We start from the raw sequence: 18667 nt of genomic DNA on the forward strand, positions 1-18667 counted from the left end.
GTTTAATCACCCATTGCTATACCATCATCCCCAGTGCTAGGAACTCCTCTTGAAATTTCAGGAGTCCTCTACTCACTTTTTATTGCCAGCAAAATATTTTTTGTGGGTCTTTATGAAAAGAGCTGGGTGCAAAATTCTTCTGCTTGCTGTAATGGCACAAAGTTTGCTAATGTGGGTGGTAGTGGGTGTGACACAAGTTGGAAAGCTTCTTTCATTTAGCTGGATACATGGGCATGTTCATCTTGAAAATGAGAAACAAGAAGATTAGTACAAAATAAATAAATAAATAAATAACATTTCCAAGTCTTGTGATCTGATCCTAGTTCTCTTTATATATTTAGATTTGTAATGTCTTAAAATTCCCATTCCTGAAGTCATGTGAAAGAAGGAGAGCTGGTAGCTTTTAAACGTTTATGTATGACTCAGGCATCTGCAAAACTGATCTGTGGCAACTGGTCAGTGACAGCAGGGATGAATTGTTCAAGCTCTAGAGTAGACTAAAGCAAAGGCAGAAAAGGTGATAGCAAATGAATATAATATGGAATGTTAATAGCTTGAGCTTACATAGCATATTTTTAATAAAATGCTTTGCAAAGGTGAACTCTCTGCGCTGCTTTGCAGATGAGAATGTGGAGGCACAGAGAGAGAGAAAAAACGACTTGCTCCTGATGCAAGGGGGCAACGTTACAAATGCATTGCCACTATTAGAGTAAAAATGGAACTGAATTTCTGGAGCCAGAAGGTTTTCTTCTTGCAGTATTCCAAAGCAAAGCCTGAAATACATAAACATACTAAAATGTTTTCTTGGGTGTAGTGTAAAAACAAAATATAGAATTTCCTTCTATCTCAAATGAATGCATTATGATCAGAATATGGTTAAATCTAATAAAGGGATCCACGTGCCACCACCAGCAATACTCCTTCTGTAATCGCCTCTAGCTATTGCTACTAGTAGTTCAGATTGCAATTTCCTTGTACCGTATGTCAATATTACCAGATCACAAGCGAGGAAACAGGAAGCCTGATTATCAATTTCAGTAGCTATACAGTCATTTAGCTCACAAGTCTGGCAGTTGGAAAAATTTTAAACTTCGTCTCCAAGTAATTGCAACCTAGAATTAAGATAGAGATATCAATTTCATATGTGCCCTACACGTGCTCATGTACTTGTAGAGCCCAATACACAGAAAACTCACTTGCTAATAGGAATATTCCTTAGAGGAGTACATTGCAGTTGGGTTTGAGGTCTTTGTTCTTCCAGAGCAAAATGACAGAAATGATTCAGATTCAGGCTTAGGGGTAAAACAAAAAGTTTCTATGCATTAAGGCACATTCCTTCCTGTAGCTGAGGTAGGAAATCAAGCAGGTTCTCCGAGCAATCTGCTGCTGTGGCGGAATGAGGCCTTTCTGCTGTGGCCAGTCCTGATTTCTGCTCTTCCCCAGGTGCTCCGCTGAGCACAGGTGAGGCCCAGCACTGGGGAAGCACTGGAAGAAGGACTGAATTGTGCCCCACTCCTCTCCTCAGCTGACCCCTCCATCCTTGTCTGAGGCAGGAGCCAGCTGTTGCCACCTCTGGCCAACAAGAAATGTCTTCTCTTCTCCCATCTCAGCAAACCAGCTTGAAGTGCATGCCTGGCTGCATGCTCTCCACCTGGTCTACGCTCACCTTGGTTTCACGCACTGGGAAGCAGAAAGCACCAAGCTTCCTCTTGACTTTAGAACCAGAACCGAAACTAGATTGAAATGTTGCTGGCTGAATTTTAAAATGTTGTTTTCAATGACATGATTATGTGACCTACCTTTGTTTATTATAAATCTAATACCACAAGCTACAGTTCAATGAATTCACATTTTATTTGAAATTTTTGTCTGAAGTAGCCTAAAGCTCTTCAAGAAACAATTGCACAAAACCATATGAGAGCTGCTAATTTATAATCTGCAGCATCACAGCACAACTAGTTTTTCATTTGGTTAAAAGGAAATGGTTACTTAGAACAACAAAGCAAACCATGTGTCCATAGTTTATATTAAATGCCCTTGGTATTTATTAGGGATACACAATGTATCATCTTGAAAACATTTATTTTCCTGTAATTTCATCAACAGCAAAACAAAATAGAAAGTAATACAGTGTCACCCCTTTGCCAAACTGTAGCAGATTTGGGACAGTTTCCGGCTGAAAAAAAATTTGAGATCCCAAGTTCGGGTGTTAGCCTAGCTTAACATGTTTATTTGGATGCGTACACCAGCCCCAGAACAGAGGTGCTCTCAAAGAACATACAAACATCTTTGCACCAGGAATGTCACCCCAGATGCCAACATCTGGTTCCGCTGTGTTCAGCCCTTGGGCTTTGAGGAACTTCTTCCCTATTTGTACACATCTCCCATTGAATTCAAGGAGTATGTTTTCTGGCTGAAAGACAGAGCCAAAGAAACCTGTGGAAACAAGCTTCTATTTTGTCTTGAGAAGACATCAAATTACTTCTAGAAGGTATTTAATTTTCTCTGCAGTCAACACGGCATTTAAACTGAATAATCTCTGGTTCTGGCAACAGAAGATGAAGTTTTGATCACTTGAACCCAATGGCAAAACTCCCATTCATTTCATAAGAGTCAGGATTCAACTGATGAAGCCAGTCCCAGATGCTCCAGTGCAGAACAATGTTATGGGCTGATTAGTACTGAAATGCCTCCCAGGGCTTGATAATTGCTCATATAGCCCTCAGCTTTAGAAAAGCTTGAGACAGATTAATCACAAAACATGGCTCATTGCACCTGTTATTTTCCAGATTCATTTTATGGAAAAACTGCTTCTGTTTCCCATTTTCAGATAGTCCATGCTGGAAGGAGAAGACAGCAACAGAGGATACTGGTGGCAGTCAATACAAGCACAGCCTAATGCCTCGAGGTATTGAGGGGGAAACAGGGAGCAATTTTGATGTAGTGATAAATGTCTGGGCATGAAAACTCAGAAAGGATTTTCAGCTAGAGTTGATCTGCTTGGGACAGATGGCTAATGGTCAGTGGAGCCTTTGGGCTCAAGAGGAAAGTTGATTCTATCTTATTTTTTTTCCTGGACAAAGGAAAACATGACAGTGTTTCACCATTAGCAGCTATGGAAACTGCAGCTTCTGGGGGGCAGTTAGATTCACATACATGGGACTGTAAGGCCAACTACTAGTACTAACAAAAGATTTTTATGACTGAGAGAAAGAGTACCATTGTTGTAGCCATTCAAATTTCAGGAAGTCTCTTTTTTTCTTTTTTTTTCTTTTTTTTTTTTTTTTAATTAGAACCACTGATATCACTCTGAAAATTGAATAAACTTCCAAGCCTATTAAATCTTCATTGCATCTTTGACTAAGACCTGAAAGGGAGCAGATCTGTCAGACCAGTTCTTTTGTGGAGCTGTAGCAACAGAAAAGCTGCACTGTTAAGTCAAAGAGCATTTTGGTACCTCATTTCCCGCCTGCTCAAAGCAAGACAAGATAATATGTGCCTAACATAAACGTTGATGGTGAATAATGACAGCTCAATCCTGAAATGCAAAATGTTTTTTCTGAAACACTCCAACAAAATGACAGTCCCCCAAAGATGAAAGGTTGTTCCCATTGCTGCACATTGCCATCCCCTGCTAGGAAGTGACAATGAGCACACACAGAAATGCTCATGACAAAAAGAGAGTTGGTTGGGTTATTGCAACTTCTAGCTTTCTTCTCCGACAGTACTCTTTAAGTGCTTATTTTCAGTTTCATACTTATGGTGAGAAACATGGCGTGTTTTGATTCCTAATTTAGATTGTTTATCCTGAGAGATTCCAGGATCTTCATTTGAAAGATAAATTCAAACCTTGTTTTTCCTTTGCAGCGTGCATTCCATAACAAAAACATTGCATGCCATACTCCGTTACAGGGCTTGGAAGACCTTCACAACCATAAATTTAGGAACTTGTGGAACACAATGGACTTTGGGATGGAAACAAGCCAGTTGGCCTATCTGGTCAGGTCCATCCCTTCTGTTTGAATTAACAGCTGGATTTCACAGTGGGAGAAATCCTGCAGTTCTTTCTCAGGCAAAATTCTCACAGTTGGATTTGCCTCCAACTGTTGTAGCTAGGGTGGGAGGGAGCACAGCTTACTTTGTTATTTTATGTTAGCTCTCTGGGTAAAAAAATGCCAGTGTGAGTTCCATAGGGCTTGGACCTACCCTGATCTTTAATGACCCTACACGCAGTAAGAAAGACATTCTCAGTAAAAGAGACAGAGGGTATGTAGTAGGTTCTTTGTGCCTTGCAGTGCATATGGTAGCCATGCTCTGGAGCAAGAAATTAGAAGCTGGAAGCTGAGGCAAAATAAGGAGACAGGACCATTCATTACTCTGTGAATGCTATCTAGAAGATGAGTTGCTGGCACAGTTTGGCAGACTGTGTAAGTAGAGACATTGGGTACAAAATGCAAAGTTCATTTTCACGTGCTATTTAAGTTCCAAAAGCAATTGCACTGAAGTTAATAGATTTGCAAGGATTTACACCCACAGAGCTGGGAGGAGAATGCACCCCGGAGGATCTAGAGAAGGGAACGTCCAGCTGGAATGATCAGAGTGGGATTTCCACATTTTGGGTTTGGGATCTGAAGTACTGGTCACAGGGAGGGATGTGTTACACTGCCAGAGGTGAAGATTAAGACCCTGTTTGCTTAGGCATGATGCAAGCACATGGGCTAGGGTCCCTCTAGCACCTGAGCTTGAGTGTGGTGGGACACTGGGAGCTACTGCCCATTTGCAAGGTGGTGTATATACAGACCTGATGCAGAGCTCCAAGGACTCTTGCACCAAACCATTTGCAGAGTCCCAAACAGCTGTATACTGTTGGAAGATGTGTAGCAGAGCTTTTTCCTCAAGGCTTGTCCCTCCATAGTCCTTCCCCACCCAGGGTGTCCCCTCTACCAGAGATAGAGTGGAAAAGACACGCAACATTTGGACCTGAACAGGCAATTCCTACCCAAAAGGAAAAACCTCTAGGAGTAGAGAATGGTCCAAAACTGAAAACCTACATTTATCTTTGAGGGAGCATGCAGACCGCCCTGCACAGTACTTGAGGACCAACTTGGCGTGTGGCTGAGGAGGGCTGTGACAATCCAAGCAATAAAATGCAGCACAACAAAATATAGTCATGGTGAGCACCAGCTCTCTAGCATGGTTTGCCCTTCAAATGCTTCTTGAACACAGCTTCTGTTTACGCTATGATTTAATGGGACTCAACTAGTAAGGTCTATCTGACTGTAGGAAATGTAGGGCAACTTGGCTTTACTGACAAAGAAAAGGTTTGGTTTTAGCTCTCCTAACTTTTATTAGTGCTCCCATAATGTGGGGAAGGTTGTGCTATGAGGGAGATGTTCCAGCATTTGAGGTCAGCCACTGACTTGCATTGGGTGTTATCTGGCCTCTTCATGTTGGTTGTAGGAAAAAAGTGCTTGCATCTTTGCCCGTGTACTTTGGATTTTACTCTGCAGCAAGAGCATCATCTTGCCATGTGAAAAAAAGTTTCTGTGATATCAGTGACAAAAGCCCAAGATATTAAATCATTGGAAATCAAACCACTACAGAGTAACCTGGCACAGCTCCACAAAATCTTTGATTTATCATGGGAAGCGTTTCTTTAAATGGATACATAAACAGAACACCCCGGGGTCCCTCAGCAAGGCTGAACCCAGCTTCTCCCCAGGAAGAAACCTTTCATCTTTCCCTTTGCAAAGGTATTTATGATCCTAAGAGGACAGGACAAAAGGCTTGTTCTCCACTGCCAGGCAGGGAGGAGCTGCTCCCCTGCTGCTGGGCTTGGAACAGGCAGCATCAGCCCCCCAGGGGAAGCAGCTTTTTTGGGATTAGGAAATCCAAGGATCCTTCTGGGTTTCCATTTGCCATCAGGAAGACCCCATGAAATGAAGACTTCAGCCAAGCACCTTTACCGTTGCTCATTTTGGCTGCTGTGCACAGCATAATCATCTCAGGGATGGCATCGGTGGGGTGCAGACCCCTGTCCTCATCCTGCCCATGAGGAGGTAGCCCCCTCCTGCAGCCTGCATGTGCTGCTCAACCCTGGCTTCAGCTTTTAACCCAGGCACCAAACTGTTCTCAACCACACCAGCCACATCTAGGGAATATTCAACTGCTTCAGAGAGGAGCAAGGAGGGATGTTCCTGTGAGATTTTTCTCTTTCTTTGGTTATGGCTGTATGGAAGTAACTGGCAGGCTGTGATGGAACTGAAGAAATAGCACTGGAGTGCAGGGATAAGAAAAAACCCTAGACTTCCCCCCCCCCCTTCCCTGAGAAAAGGTAATTTACGTAAATTTATCCACGATCAGCATACGGCAATAGCTCACAACTTTGTTAATGGAAACCTGGTGATCCATAACACTTGTGTGGGAGACATTTGCTCGGGGGTAATACAATATTAATGTTAATATCAATGATCGATCAGAGGATTTGCAAGAAAGGCATAAAGTATTTAATTATAATTACATTCGGAATGGCTTTGTAATGGCTACGACATTTGAATAAGGTCACGTCTAGCCCTCACCCCTGTTATGTTGTTCTATATTAAATGCCATTCACTTTAAGTGCTGGAAACCTTTCTGGAGTCGTCAGAATATAATATACTGGGTAAATTGAAATATGTCCCTTCATTTTTTGAAATATGATTGATATCCTTTGCAAAACAAATGTTAACACCTATTTGTACACAAATTTCTTTGATTATATGTTAGGGAAACTCAAGTATGACAGTCTCTCCTAGCAGGCACTTTACTGCGAGCAAAGGAAATGGTTATTTGTGAATATTAATTCATCTCACTGAAAATGGTTTTGGAGCTCTGCTGCAAATCTATATGGGTATATTTCTGCCTTTCCTAATGCATTTATCCTGTAGTGCTTAGTAGCCATAACTGTTTCACCATTGGTCTCAGCAGCCCACTGCATTCATCTGGGCGAGGTGTATGCTTGGTGGGAACTTTTGCTGTCTATTTGGTTACCTTTTGCTAACAGCAGTAACAAAGAACACATAGTAAGAAACATATGCGCATTTCACTGCAAAAAATATATATTTCAAATATAGTGCCATGTGTACTATAACTATCAGCTTAACAGCAGCATTGCATGTTTAAAACAATCAAGAAAAAATATGAATATTAAGCATGAATATATAAATGTAGAGGTGCACACATATCGACACACGTGAGTGCATGCATATACTGAGGTACTCACTGCAGACATGCTTCCCACACCTATTGACTACTGAATATAAATACTAAAGGAGCAAATTCTCATTTATCTTCAAATGAGAATCCATCTTCCCAGTGACCCCAGAGGTTTTCGTCTTTTTCTAACATCATTGTAAACAGACGATCAATTGGGTCTAATGAGTCAAATTTTGCTTTCAGATAATAGCCTAGAACAACCATTGATTCACAGGAACTGAAAACTCCCATTTGAAGGCAGAATTTGGTCACAAGAGGCATCCCTTGACAGTTTGGGAGACACGCAGTGATGTGACTTTGACATGATTTTCCATTTTGACTTTTTTGAAGAAGCAAAGACTTTTGCATGCTATGGAAATGCCAGAAGATAGCAAGTTTTATAGTTTTCCCCAAAATGAGCCTTTATTACCAATTGGCATGAAATACTGCTGATGGTAAATTTTCAGTACATGGCAGGACTTTCAGCATCATAGCAACATACATCATGCATTTTTACAACATATAAGTACAGTAATATTGCTCCTTTTCTCAATAACAATATATAAGAATATATAGTATAAATGTACAGTATATATTAGACACAATGTAAAATAACTTAGTGAAATGTCAAAGCTTCTGCATAAAAATTCAAGTCATGCTTGAGCATTCCTCTAGCACAATTTGCTTAATCTTATCTCATATACCTTCATTTACCTTTAGTTCATGTTGTAAAGATAATTTTATCTCTATATATGTGGTTGCTTAAAACCACTAGAATCCTTGTATTTTTTTTCTTTTTTTTCTTTCTTTTTTTCCTTTTTTTTTTCTTCTTTTATCTTCAAAAGGCAAAGTTTTTAGTAGCCAAGCCAAAACCAAGATTTTGTAGTGTCTCTGCTGATGCTGCCGTTAGGTACTGGGAAGCAATTTATCATGAGCAAGTTATATAAGAACAAGTTCTTAAATGCTAGTTACAGTTCATCATAGTCCATCAGGTTCTGTCCTGAAACACCCTGCTGCATGTAAATGGTAATGAAAGGGCTTTCATTAGAAATGGAGCTCATTATCTAACATTGCTATCTGTAAATTATAAATCTCACCAGCTTTCCTGAAATCATATCAGGTACCACTTTGGTAGTTGCTCGCAAGAAGGATCAATAAAAATCTGTTTAATAAGAATATACAACTTGTCTCAAAGCAGGTGGGTGGAATTTTGGCTTCAGTTGACACTGAACACAGCTTCTTGGAAAAATGTGTCTCCCTTCATACTTGCTAAATGAAATACGTTCAAGGACTTTCCTGTAGCATCTCAGGAAGCTTTTTGATAGTACCAGGGGAAAGTGTTCTTTTTGCTTTTAAATCAAAGTATTAGGAGACGCTACGCCTCTGCCACATTATCCATCAATGTCTACCAGAGTTCAACAGCCTTGCAATTTGCTTTCGTGGAGTTTTTCTGAATACAACTTTAACAGTTTAAACCAGTCTGTCCTGAATATCAACAAAAATATACCTTAAACACTTATTAATAGATACATTTACTAAATAAAGATGGATTAAAACTGCATAGTACACAACAGTTTGAGACATGATGCTAAAATTAAAATTAAGGGAAGACAGAGTGATTTTCTGTGATTCCTTTTAAGAAAACAAAGCCCCCCCTGCCCAACTCATTACATTCTCAGGCAGCACATATCAACAGAATTATACTGTTTTAGATCAGCTCAAGATCTGACCTATACACTTTGGTGGAATTGATAATAATTTCCACCAGTGAAAGTGGAATCCGATTCACTTTGTCTCTAATAAAGTGTTGAGTGATGAGCAAGTCTCTTTTCTGTCGGATTTTGCTTAAAAAAGGAAATTCTTTGTGGTGGTTGGTGATGTCCAGGGTATTTTAGAAAACAAAGCTAGAATTTCATGGATTTCAGCATAGCAAAAACTGTTATTGGTTACAGTTATTTAGACTTTAACCTTAGCAAAGTTCTTTGGGGATAGACAGAGTACCAGCTGGTGAATCAGTAACCCTTTCTGCGTACTGCTCGGGGAGAGAAAAGGGAGGCAGATGGCTGATTTTCAGTGACATGAGGCTGCTGAATACACTGCAACTCAGATTTTGTTACCATGTATAAATAACATCACATTGTCCAGAACTGGAGATTAATCTGCTGGGCCTCCAGTAGATGGTATTTATTTTCTTGCATATTGTACTGAGATCTCAGGACAGGCAAAGGGTCAGGGGCTGAAAGAATGTAATCGATGCTGAATTTAATTTCAGAATCCGATTTTGCTAAGGAGGAATTGCTCAGGCTCTGCCTGCTGGTCGTGCTGTTTGGAGCAAACCCACGAGGCTCCAGTAGTCTTGGTCCTGATCCAATTCTTTCGTGTTTACTTTCAGAAGAGGAAATACTGTTAAAAGCAGAGTCCATAGGAGACATATCAGGGGATGAAGAACCTTTCCCTCTGCTTGATCTCTGCTCTTTATGTTCCCTTTTCATGTTCCTCCTCCTCCGTCTTCTCCTGTAATTCCCATTTTCAAAGAGATCCAGCATGGATTCGCATCCCGTTGCAAAGCTCCAATAGTTTCCTTTCCCCTTCTCATTCCCTTCTGTTCTGGGAACCTGTATTTATTTAAAGGCAGTTCATTATTTGTATGTGTTACAGATGCTGCTGCTTAACATCTGCATTCATTTACATTCAAGAATGGTGTAAACACATATGACAAGACTTTTAAGCCTATTCTCTTTCATTATATGAATAGGATAAACTCCAGCCTCTTCAATTTGTTATCTATTAGCACACATCAGACAAGGACATACTCTTTATCTCTATAATTGACAACTCAGGAAGATTTTAAGTGATTTGCAGCTCAGCTGCTCCTTTTCCTTCTTTCCTAGTTATGAGATTATTCCTGCATATTTTTTTTAGCCATGCACAGTGTGTATGTAAATATATAGTTATAGGTCTTACCTTCACAAAACAACTGTTTAATGATAAGTTATGTCGGATGGAGTTCTGCCAGGCTCTTTGATTTGATCTGTAGTAAGGAAATTTCTTCATTATAAAGTCATAAATGCCAGAGAGGGTGACTTTATTTGAAGGACTTTGCTGGATGGCCATTGCAATTAAGGCAATGTAGCTGAAAAAAGGAAAACTTGCTGTTACAGAGTCACCTTGCCCACATACTCCGTTATTAGGACTACACAGGTATGTGTGTGTCTATGAGCCCGCTTCCAAAAGTTCTCCTTTTCTGTACCCTGGTCTCTGGTTCTGCACCCTAGCCCGAGATGTCCAAGAGACGAGCCCCAGCGCAGTCACTGCCTCTCCTCTCCGATAACCAGCATGAAATGCAGGCATTACTTCTAGGCAGCAGAGTCCCAGAGGATTAAAGAAAGATCACCCACCTCTCAAGCTCCATCAGAAAAGTTTCCCTGAGCTGAAAGGCTGCAGTGAGACTGACCAGGCTCTGAGCCCTGTCACCAGAGACCTTGCCTGCTCCTGGAAAGGACCTGTGAGCACCACACCGTGCATCTTCCCACCACAGCACCGATTATCTGCATCCAACTCCCCCATTGGCAAGTTACACATTTAATTCCCCTTCTCCTAGGGCTCCTGGAGGTCAGAAGAGACCATTTGAGTTCTGGTCGCTCAACAGCATGCCAGAGTTGCTGTGACCCCGCACAAGAAGAAACAAATCATGAACACTTCAGGCACAGAGAGGGGGGGAAATCTGCCCACCACGGTGCCAGCACCAGGACCAGCCCCACTATGCACACCTGGGGCGAGGTACCCCACTGCCCCGAGTGCTCTGATCCCACTCTGCCAAAAATCTAGCTCAAAATCCTCCCCAGGGATGAGGGGACTCGGAAAAACTTCATCTTACCTATACGCCGGTCTGGTGAATTTTTTCTCTTCGTCAGAACTACAGGTAGGATAATCATCCCCATCGTAATTAAAGCAGTTATAGGGGTACTGTGTGTTGTCAAACATCGTCCTGCTCCTTGCTCAGCTCCTGTGGAGTGAGAGAGATGGAGTGATGTTTCTCAGAGCTTGGGCTCCCTCCTCCCTTCTTCCCTCCCCTCTGTCTGCCTCGTTCCCTCTCTTCCCCCTCCTCACTCTCCCTCTCCTCCGTACACACATACTCTCCCTGTTGGGGTGGGGATTGTTTTTGCAGTTCTTGCATCCCAGACAGCCCGTCTGTTAGCATATAATTTTTTTTCTTTTTTTTTTTTTGGGGGGTGGTGTTATTGTTGTTGTTGCTCTCGCCTCCAGTGGGGCGGTGGGGCCGGGCGCTGGTGACTGATGGAACTGGTGGATTGGGGGTGAACCTTTGAACTGGGGTGTGTGCTGCCGGTAGCTCTGCGTGGCTCGCTGGGTGGTCTGGGCTGGAGCGGGGCCAGTGCTTCCCCCGCCACATCCACAACGTGACAAAAGCAAACAGCATGATGTTAATAAACCATGCTTCAAGGTCCCTGCTTGGAAATTAAACTTTGAGAACAGAGTCCAGCTCCCCCCACACACCCCCTCCAGCCCCCAAGTCCTCCCCCTTCTTATTTTTTCTGTCCCCAGTGAAGCAGGGTGGCTTTCTTATTTATTTATTTTTAGAAACCCGACGTACAATAAACAGACAATCCAGGCAGTAACGCATGCTTGTCCCGATCTGCAATCTATAATGCAGTATAATAGACATAAATTATATTTCCATGACTAAAGGAAAATGTGTATGTTCAAAAAAAGGAGAACAGAGGGATATGAGGGACTACTGTCAAGCAGGAAAGTAAAAGGAAAATAGCTGTAGGCAGGAGAGCTGCCTGTGTGGGCTTTGATCTGAAGGATGAATTAGACTAATAGCCCTGTGTGTTGGCATCCAATACTGTAACAATTTAATAGTTTTTCAATGCTGTGGAGTGTTTTCCAACAAGTGATGTAAACTGAAGACATCACACACCATTTCAGAGGGGACTAAAAAGGTGTATGCCACATGATAATTAAATTATTTGAAGACAGCTCTGTCCCAGGAACTAGCCCCAGGAGGAAATGGGTATTGGAAAAGAGAAAGCAAATTGGTGTGCAGAGAGTTGTGTGGATCGAAATATAAAAGCAGAACCACTAGCAAGGCAACTTTGTTTTCTATAGCATCCTTCATACAAAGTATGTCCCCAAACCCCTTTTGGAGTTAAAGGATACAGTTAGGGGAAAATTCACCCAAGTGATAAAGAGCCCTTCCAAGTGATGTTTAAGTGTTCCATAGGGTTTTGACAAAGATGGGTATAAAGTAGCTTTTTTGGTGGAATATAATGTTACAGTATATAGCAGAGAGTAAGGAGAAATACATGGCATGAAAATGTAGATACAAGAGGTACTTTCTATGGAATACAAAGCCAAGTGAAGAAATCCAAAATAAAAAAAATTATCTTCACTCTAAAATACATCAATAGGCATATGCATGAGGCATCCACTGCAGAGGAGGTCTTAATACAAAGGGTCAGCTACTGCTGCCCAAGGCATTGGCAGGGCTTTAATACTGAGTAAGATGGAGCAGATTCAGTGACGAAGAATGAAATATATTATGTCTGATCTTCATTCATACTCTGTCCAGATGGTTTAAAGTAAAGAAGAAGAGTGGAACATGAACTCAGGAAGATTTTCCTGCACTAAAGCAGAAATCCTTGAGATGCAAATAAATGTCTACTTGGACTTTTAGCAGTGGTTCTTTTCTTTGAAGGTGTTTTACTTCACTGACATTTCAGTAATACAAGCATTGTTGCTTCTGATTTATCACAATTTTTTTAAAGTTGGGCTAGTTGGCTCTGATATTACATAACCTGTCAGCACCCTTCATACTCCATTTACAAAAATCAACTTGATGAAAAAGTCAGACAATACACTTTGACCAAAACCTTCATGTACTTACCGAGAGTAAGTAGTAAGTAAAGATTTTTGTAAAGGGAATGACAGCAAATTAATGCAGTGTCATTCTTTTTGTAATATGATTTACCTCAATTCCTGCATCTTCTAGCCTTGGTGAGCGTGACCAGCCCACTCCTGTCTAGCACATCCATAATGTTCATTGCTGTTGGTGGCTACCTCAGCTCTGTGAAAGAGCTCATTGCCACCATATTCCTCACCCATTTTATTGGAAAAATAAAAACAAAACAAAAACAAAACAAAACAAAAAACTTAGATTAACTTTGTATCTCGGTGGCTGATTTGTGACTCTAAATTCAACAAATGTGGTGAGTCATGAGAACTGGCTCTGGTGTCCTCAAGGAGCATCTCAGGAGTGAGACTGTGGTGGACTCTGCAGGGCACATTGGCAAGACGCATAAGGAAACTCCTGCTCTTTCCTTCTGTGTAATAGGCAATCTGTGAATAAATATTACTTCCTGATTGCCAGCAGTGGACTGGAGGATTTAGGTTTGGGATCTTTAAATATCACTAAATTCACTTGTTGTAAATTCATATAGACCACAAGAAGAATGCAAACCATTTTTGAATCCAACTAGATCAGAAAAGAAGCATATATTGTCTCTCATAAACTTGCTGCTAAAATCCAGATATGCAAAACTGACGGACTATTTCTCAAGGTATTTTTTTAAAGCCTACATACTGATATTTTATCCCCAAGTGAATGTTTATGGTCCAATTATAATCCTTGAAAATAATATTCATAAAGAAAGGCTAATGCGCTCTTACATGTACCATGGCAGAGTTAGCAGGTGTCGTGCTTATGGTGGCAAAACATGTTGTACAACCGCTTTTTCCTAGCATCTGTGCAGCCGTTATAGTTTAACTAGAGTAACTATAACTCATCCCTGTCATTACCATAAAAGTATAATTTTGCCGGGGTAGTGTTTTCTTATGTTGTATATTTTCAGAACACAAAGTTGTAAACCATTTGATTTGAGATTGTAAATAGGCAATAAAAACACTGTGAAAGATTTGCATTTTTTTTTTAATGTAGGTATTAAAAAGTTATTTGCAATTTTTGTAATTATGACACAGATTACGGAAATTGTGCATGAAATGCAGACTGGCCATAAATCCAAAGAGGGCTGAATTACCAATCATTTTATCTCCTTGGAGTACCAGTAGGTACTTCAGAGTGTGGGACTGCATGCTGGCATCCCAGTCCTCTTACTGGTGTAGCCTGGCATCGCCCAGCATCACAGCCTCTCCTGTTTTCTCTCTGACTTGGGCACCAAAGCTGGCTGCAGTTTGGGGTTTTATCCCAGACCTTTTAATTTCATTGGAAACATGGTGGTCTTCAGCAGCTTTCAATGGTAGTCTATATCACCAGTAAACTGCTTTCTTTTTAGCATGAAATCTACAGCTCTGGCAAAAGGATGGGGAAATTAAGGTGGTGGTAATTACTCTCCAAATTGCTCCGATATGGGATAAGGAGAAGGACAGTCCCCAAGACGTGGCTGGGTCTGTGGCTGTGGTGGCACCTGATACCCCATATACGTGATCTTCTGACATTGAGCTCAGTGATTGCCATTTTGAGGAAAAATATGAGTCTTGCCAAACTGTACAGCCCCATTTCATCCTAAATTACTCTCCACTTCACCCAAGTCCATTCGCTGATGCTTTCCCTTCTGCTTGTCTTTTATGTTCTTGCATAGAACTTTATGGAAATACAGTTTGCACCACAGTTTGCAGTTTTCTGCTGGAGCTCAGTGAGAATTGTTTATGTTTCCTAGTGAGGGGATTATTTGGAGAGGCATTCTTCATCTGCATGCCTTCTAGCTGCAGCAGTGTGAAACTCATGCATAAAACACAACACAGGTTTCTACTAAAACATGGAACATGGATAAGAAATCTTCAATAACAACTCATCACATTGGAGGGTGGTAATAAGAGAGCAACTGTATAAACTAGCTCAGATATATTATTCCTACCCTAGGTAAATATAGAGATTCACAAGACATATGTGAAAATCCATTCCTGGGCATTTTTAGTATCTTTCAGTAGTGAAAAATAGGAAGAGTTTTCAGAGTCAAAAGCTGTTTCTATACCTACTCCTGGTTTGCGACTATTGGCCAAATAAGCAGTTTTGTCAGAAATTCCATGAGACCAAACTGAGGTTTTTCCATGGTCTTGTGAAGTCCTGTGACCACTTTGTCACCAGGAGAGGCTGTGTGTCCCTTTGGACCAGGCAGGAGTTTTCCTCTCTGTGTGGTGTGCAGACTTGGTACCCCAGTCTGTCACTCCCCAAAGCAATGGACTGATTTATTCTCTATTATTATCTCCCTTTCCAAGAGAACAACAAATCCTTTTCTTGAGGGAAGCTCCCAAACAAGTGAAGTGACAACTACCAAATGGGTAAGAAGCCAGGAGCTGCTTCCATGGGATCAAGGTTTCAAAGACAGTGAAGGGAGACAATAAGCAGGTCTCTTATTTTCAGTCATTTATTAAGCAAAAATTCTTGAATTTTTTGAACTTGTTTTCTACTTAAAACAAAAAATGATAGAAAGAGAAATTAAAAAAAAAAATCCCAAAGAATAAAAAAAGATAATTTGAGGTTGGACAAAATGGTTTGTGTTTACCCCATAAATTTTTCAAAATTTTACCCTGGACCAGGGACATTCTGTCTTGGTTTGCCCAGGACCGTTCTGTAGGAGGGATGCTGGTGGTTAAAAGGCCACATATGGATTTCTGTATTTGATAGAGATAAATGAGACAGAGGTTCAGAGTTTGCTTGCTCATGCTTGGTATTCTCCTTCTCGGTGGCACAAGATTAAATCCTCCTGTTTGATTTTGCGTGTAGATAGGATAAAACACAGTAGAAATGTGCAAGGCTGCGAGGGAGATTTGGCCTTTCTGCTGGTGGGTTTGTTCCTCCCTCAGCTGTGAAAGTCTCCAGAATCACTGATCCATGAGACTTTTGGAGACAAGTAGGGAGAGATGGAGGATTTGAAGAGGGGATAAATCAAGAGGTGATGCTTATTCTTCGCAGCATAGTGCACCTCTTGGACCGGCACAGCACTCATGCCTTGACTCATGTCTACAGTTGTTTACCAAAAACGGACATTATCTTGGCGCAGCTGCCATACCTCATCCATCTTTGGTCATTTCTCATTTCAGCTATGTACAAAATCATTTGGCTATAGGCCTCACTTCATACATTGTTTGAATTCTGCACCAGACACAGCTAATAGCTCAGGCCAGGAAACTTGTTCCAGATGTTAATTAACTCCCTCTGCATTAACTGGAATCACACAATTAAGGCCTGATTATTTATAAAATCATTTTGTCGAGAGAGTTAGGAGAAAGAACACAAACATCCTGGCTCACACTTTCACATAAACGTCCGTATGCTGTTAAATTGGGGAAACTGGCACAAGTTGTCCCACACATTTATTTTCAGCCATCATGGTTGAGTATAAAGGACAACAGTCAACCAAGCATGGAGGAGCAATGATGAGGCAAAGAAGCTAATTCCCAGCTGAGCTAAGGTTTACTCTAGGGACAAAAATGGGTGCCAAAGATGCCATAGGTAATGGGGTTTTCCTACCACCATAAACCTAAATGACAAAACAGACTCACCTTACCCAGTCACAAATGGCAATATTTAGGAGTTTGGTAGCCACTTAGGGGCTGGCCAGTGTGTATGGTACTTCGCCTGTTCTCTACCACATGGCCCTTGGTTTGAGGGCCCTTGTTTGCAAACAAGCTTTGCCCAAACAGACTGTATGCATGTCGCCCGATAAGTGCAAAGGTAACAGCCCCATGGCGATGCAGGCTTCTTGAAGGGTGAGGAGGTGGGGGCCTGGGCTGCTGGAGCACATGCACAGCTTCCCTGTGCTGCCTGCACCTCTGACCACCAGCGACAGGCCATGTGAGAAACCATGACCCTCTAGGGACCATTGGAATCACATCTGAATCAAAGGACCATTTGAATACAGAGTCCCTAGACTTCCAGTTCCTACTTTGGACAAGTTTGTGAGATTGTGTTTGTGCATCTGTTGATCTGGGACCCACAGCTGTAGTGGCCCATGGTCATTTACTGTCTCTTTCTGCACCCTGTTGGCCCCTTTTAGCATTACGATTGCTGCACCTTGGGAGAACAGAAGGGACAGGGAGAACCAGCACCATTGTGTTTTGCCGATTTTATTTTCGTTTGAAAATAATAATTCATTCCAGTTCACTTACTCATAACTCTCTCACCCACGCAGAATTTTCTGGGAGTTGCATGAACAATCCCAAAGCAATGCAGATCAAACTGGCAGGAGAAGAGCAACTGGAAACTGGGTCTTAAGCAAGTGCTGTTGCTGAAGAAGGGGATGGTAGCCTGGGACTGTCCGGTTGTGTGTAAGTGAGCTGCAGGATCCCCCCTCTCCAGACCCTACATCTACCCTTTTCTCTTCAGCTATTCTCTTCTGATTTCTTCATAAGGTGCAACTTGTGGCTGCACGAACCCTCTAGGGTATTCCAGTTTTCCACAAAACCTGTCTTTAAAATGGAATCATGCCGTATAAGATGTCTCCTCCCTCTCTCTTGACAAATGGTATTAATGTTTCTCCATTACCAAAATTTCTTTTTTCCCCATTAAAAATAATAAAAAAAAATTCTCCTAAATTAGAGCTGTGATTTGAATTATTTTTCCCTGTAAGGAAGTTCAATTGTCAAGGGTTTTCTTAATTCTGAAAAAAATACCAAACATATTGTGTTTTGATAATACCAGTTAAACTGCTCTATTTCATTCCAGAATAAACACTTAATGGCTAAAATGTCAGGGACATCTGATTACTTTTTCTTCAACGCCAGACATAAGTCTTCTTCTCTCCCTCTGAATTAGGATAATCATTCAAAGTTCAGCATTTATCATCCTTCAAGTATTTGACCATCTATCACATGAAAGTGAGTCTCAGCAGAGAATCACTGGCTAACATTGCATTTTGAGGTTTCTGCTGATAGCTCCTTAAAGAGGTGTAAGCTTCCTTCTTGCTTTTCCAGCCTTGTCATCTTGTGAAGGTTTCCTGATGCTTGCAGTGGAGTCTAAAGAAAAATAAGCTTTGATCTCTGCCTCCTGAAGTGCATTATCACCATTAGTATAGTTCCATGTGAAAATATTTGGAGTGTAATGCTATTGTCTTCAGTTCTGCTGTCTTTGGGATGGTGGGAGCTTTGCTGTGTGTCTGTTTGTGAAGTCTTATTTTATGTCTGAACTGGTTAAGTGTGCTAAAAGCAATATATATATTTAAAAGAAAAAAAAAAGCTTTGATTTTGCTTCTTCCCATTGATTTTTGACCCCAGATTATCTTTCTTCATCAACATTTCAGTCTGGTCATTTTGATACGTCTTTGGGATTTAGAAGTGTCTGAAGCCTAATTGTAGTGCTTCAAGTTTCTCACTTGTCTTGTGTTCAGCGTGTAGCTACCTTCCTTTAGACAACTGAATTTAACAAAACAAAAGCTTAGAGAAGCTGAGTATTTTA

General features: G+C 41.1%; 1 protein-coding gene and 1 long non-coding RNA gene across 3 annotated transcripts in view; one reads left to right on the forward strand and one right to left on the reverse strand.

Annotated features, from left to right (window-relative positions):
• The window catches only part of LOC118249289 (uncharacterized), a 35068-nt gene that overhangs the window by 4778 nt on the left and 11623 nt on the right, over window positions 1–18667 (forward strand). The window contains exons 2-3 of one of the 2 annotated variants that reach the window (XR_007708873.1): window positions 2831–2908; window positions 17406–17541. This is a non-coding gene — a long non-coding RNA (uncharacterized LOC118249289). The remainder of the gene's footprint in view (window positions 1–2830; window positions 2909–17405; window positions 17542–18667) is intronic. The other variant, XR_007708874.1, reaches the window with a different exon arrangement.
• Window positions 9366–11217, reverse strand: FOXL3 (forkhead box L3). Its single transcript, XM_035548972.1, has 3 exons — window positions 11111–11217; window positions 10198–10366; window positions 9366–9848 (listed from the first exon to the last, which is right to left on the reverse strand). Exons 1-3 carry the CDS (start codon window positions 11215–11217, stop codon window positions 9366–9368), a joined length of 759 nt encoding a protein of 252 aa, XP_035404865.1.

The sequence above is a fragment of the Cygnus atratus genome, chromosome 15 (assembly GCF_013377495.2).
Source record: "Cygnus atratus isolate AKBS03 ecotype Queensland, Australia chromosome 15, CAtr_DNAZoo_HiC_assembly, whole genome shotgun sequence".
Classification (NCBI taxonomy): domain Eukaryota; kingdom Metazoa; phylum Chordata; class Aves; order Anseriformes; family Anatidae; genus Cygnus; species Cygnus atratus.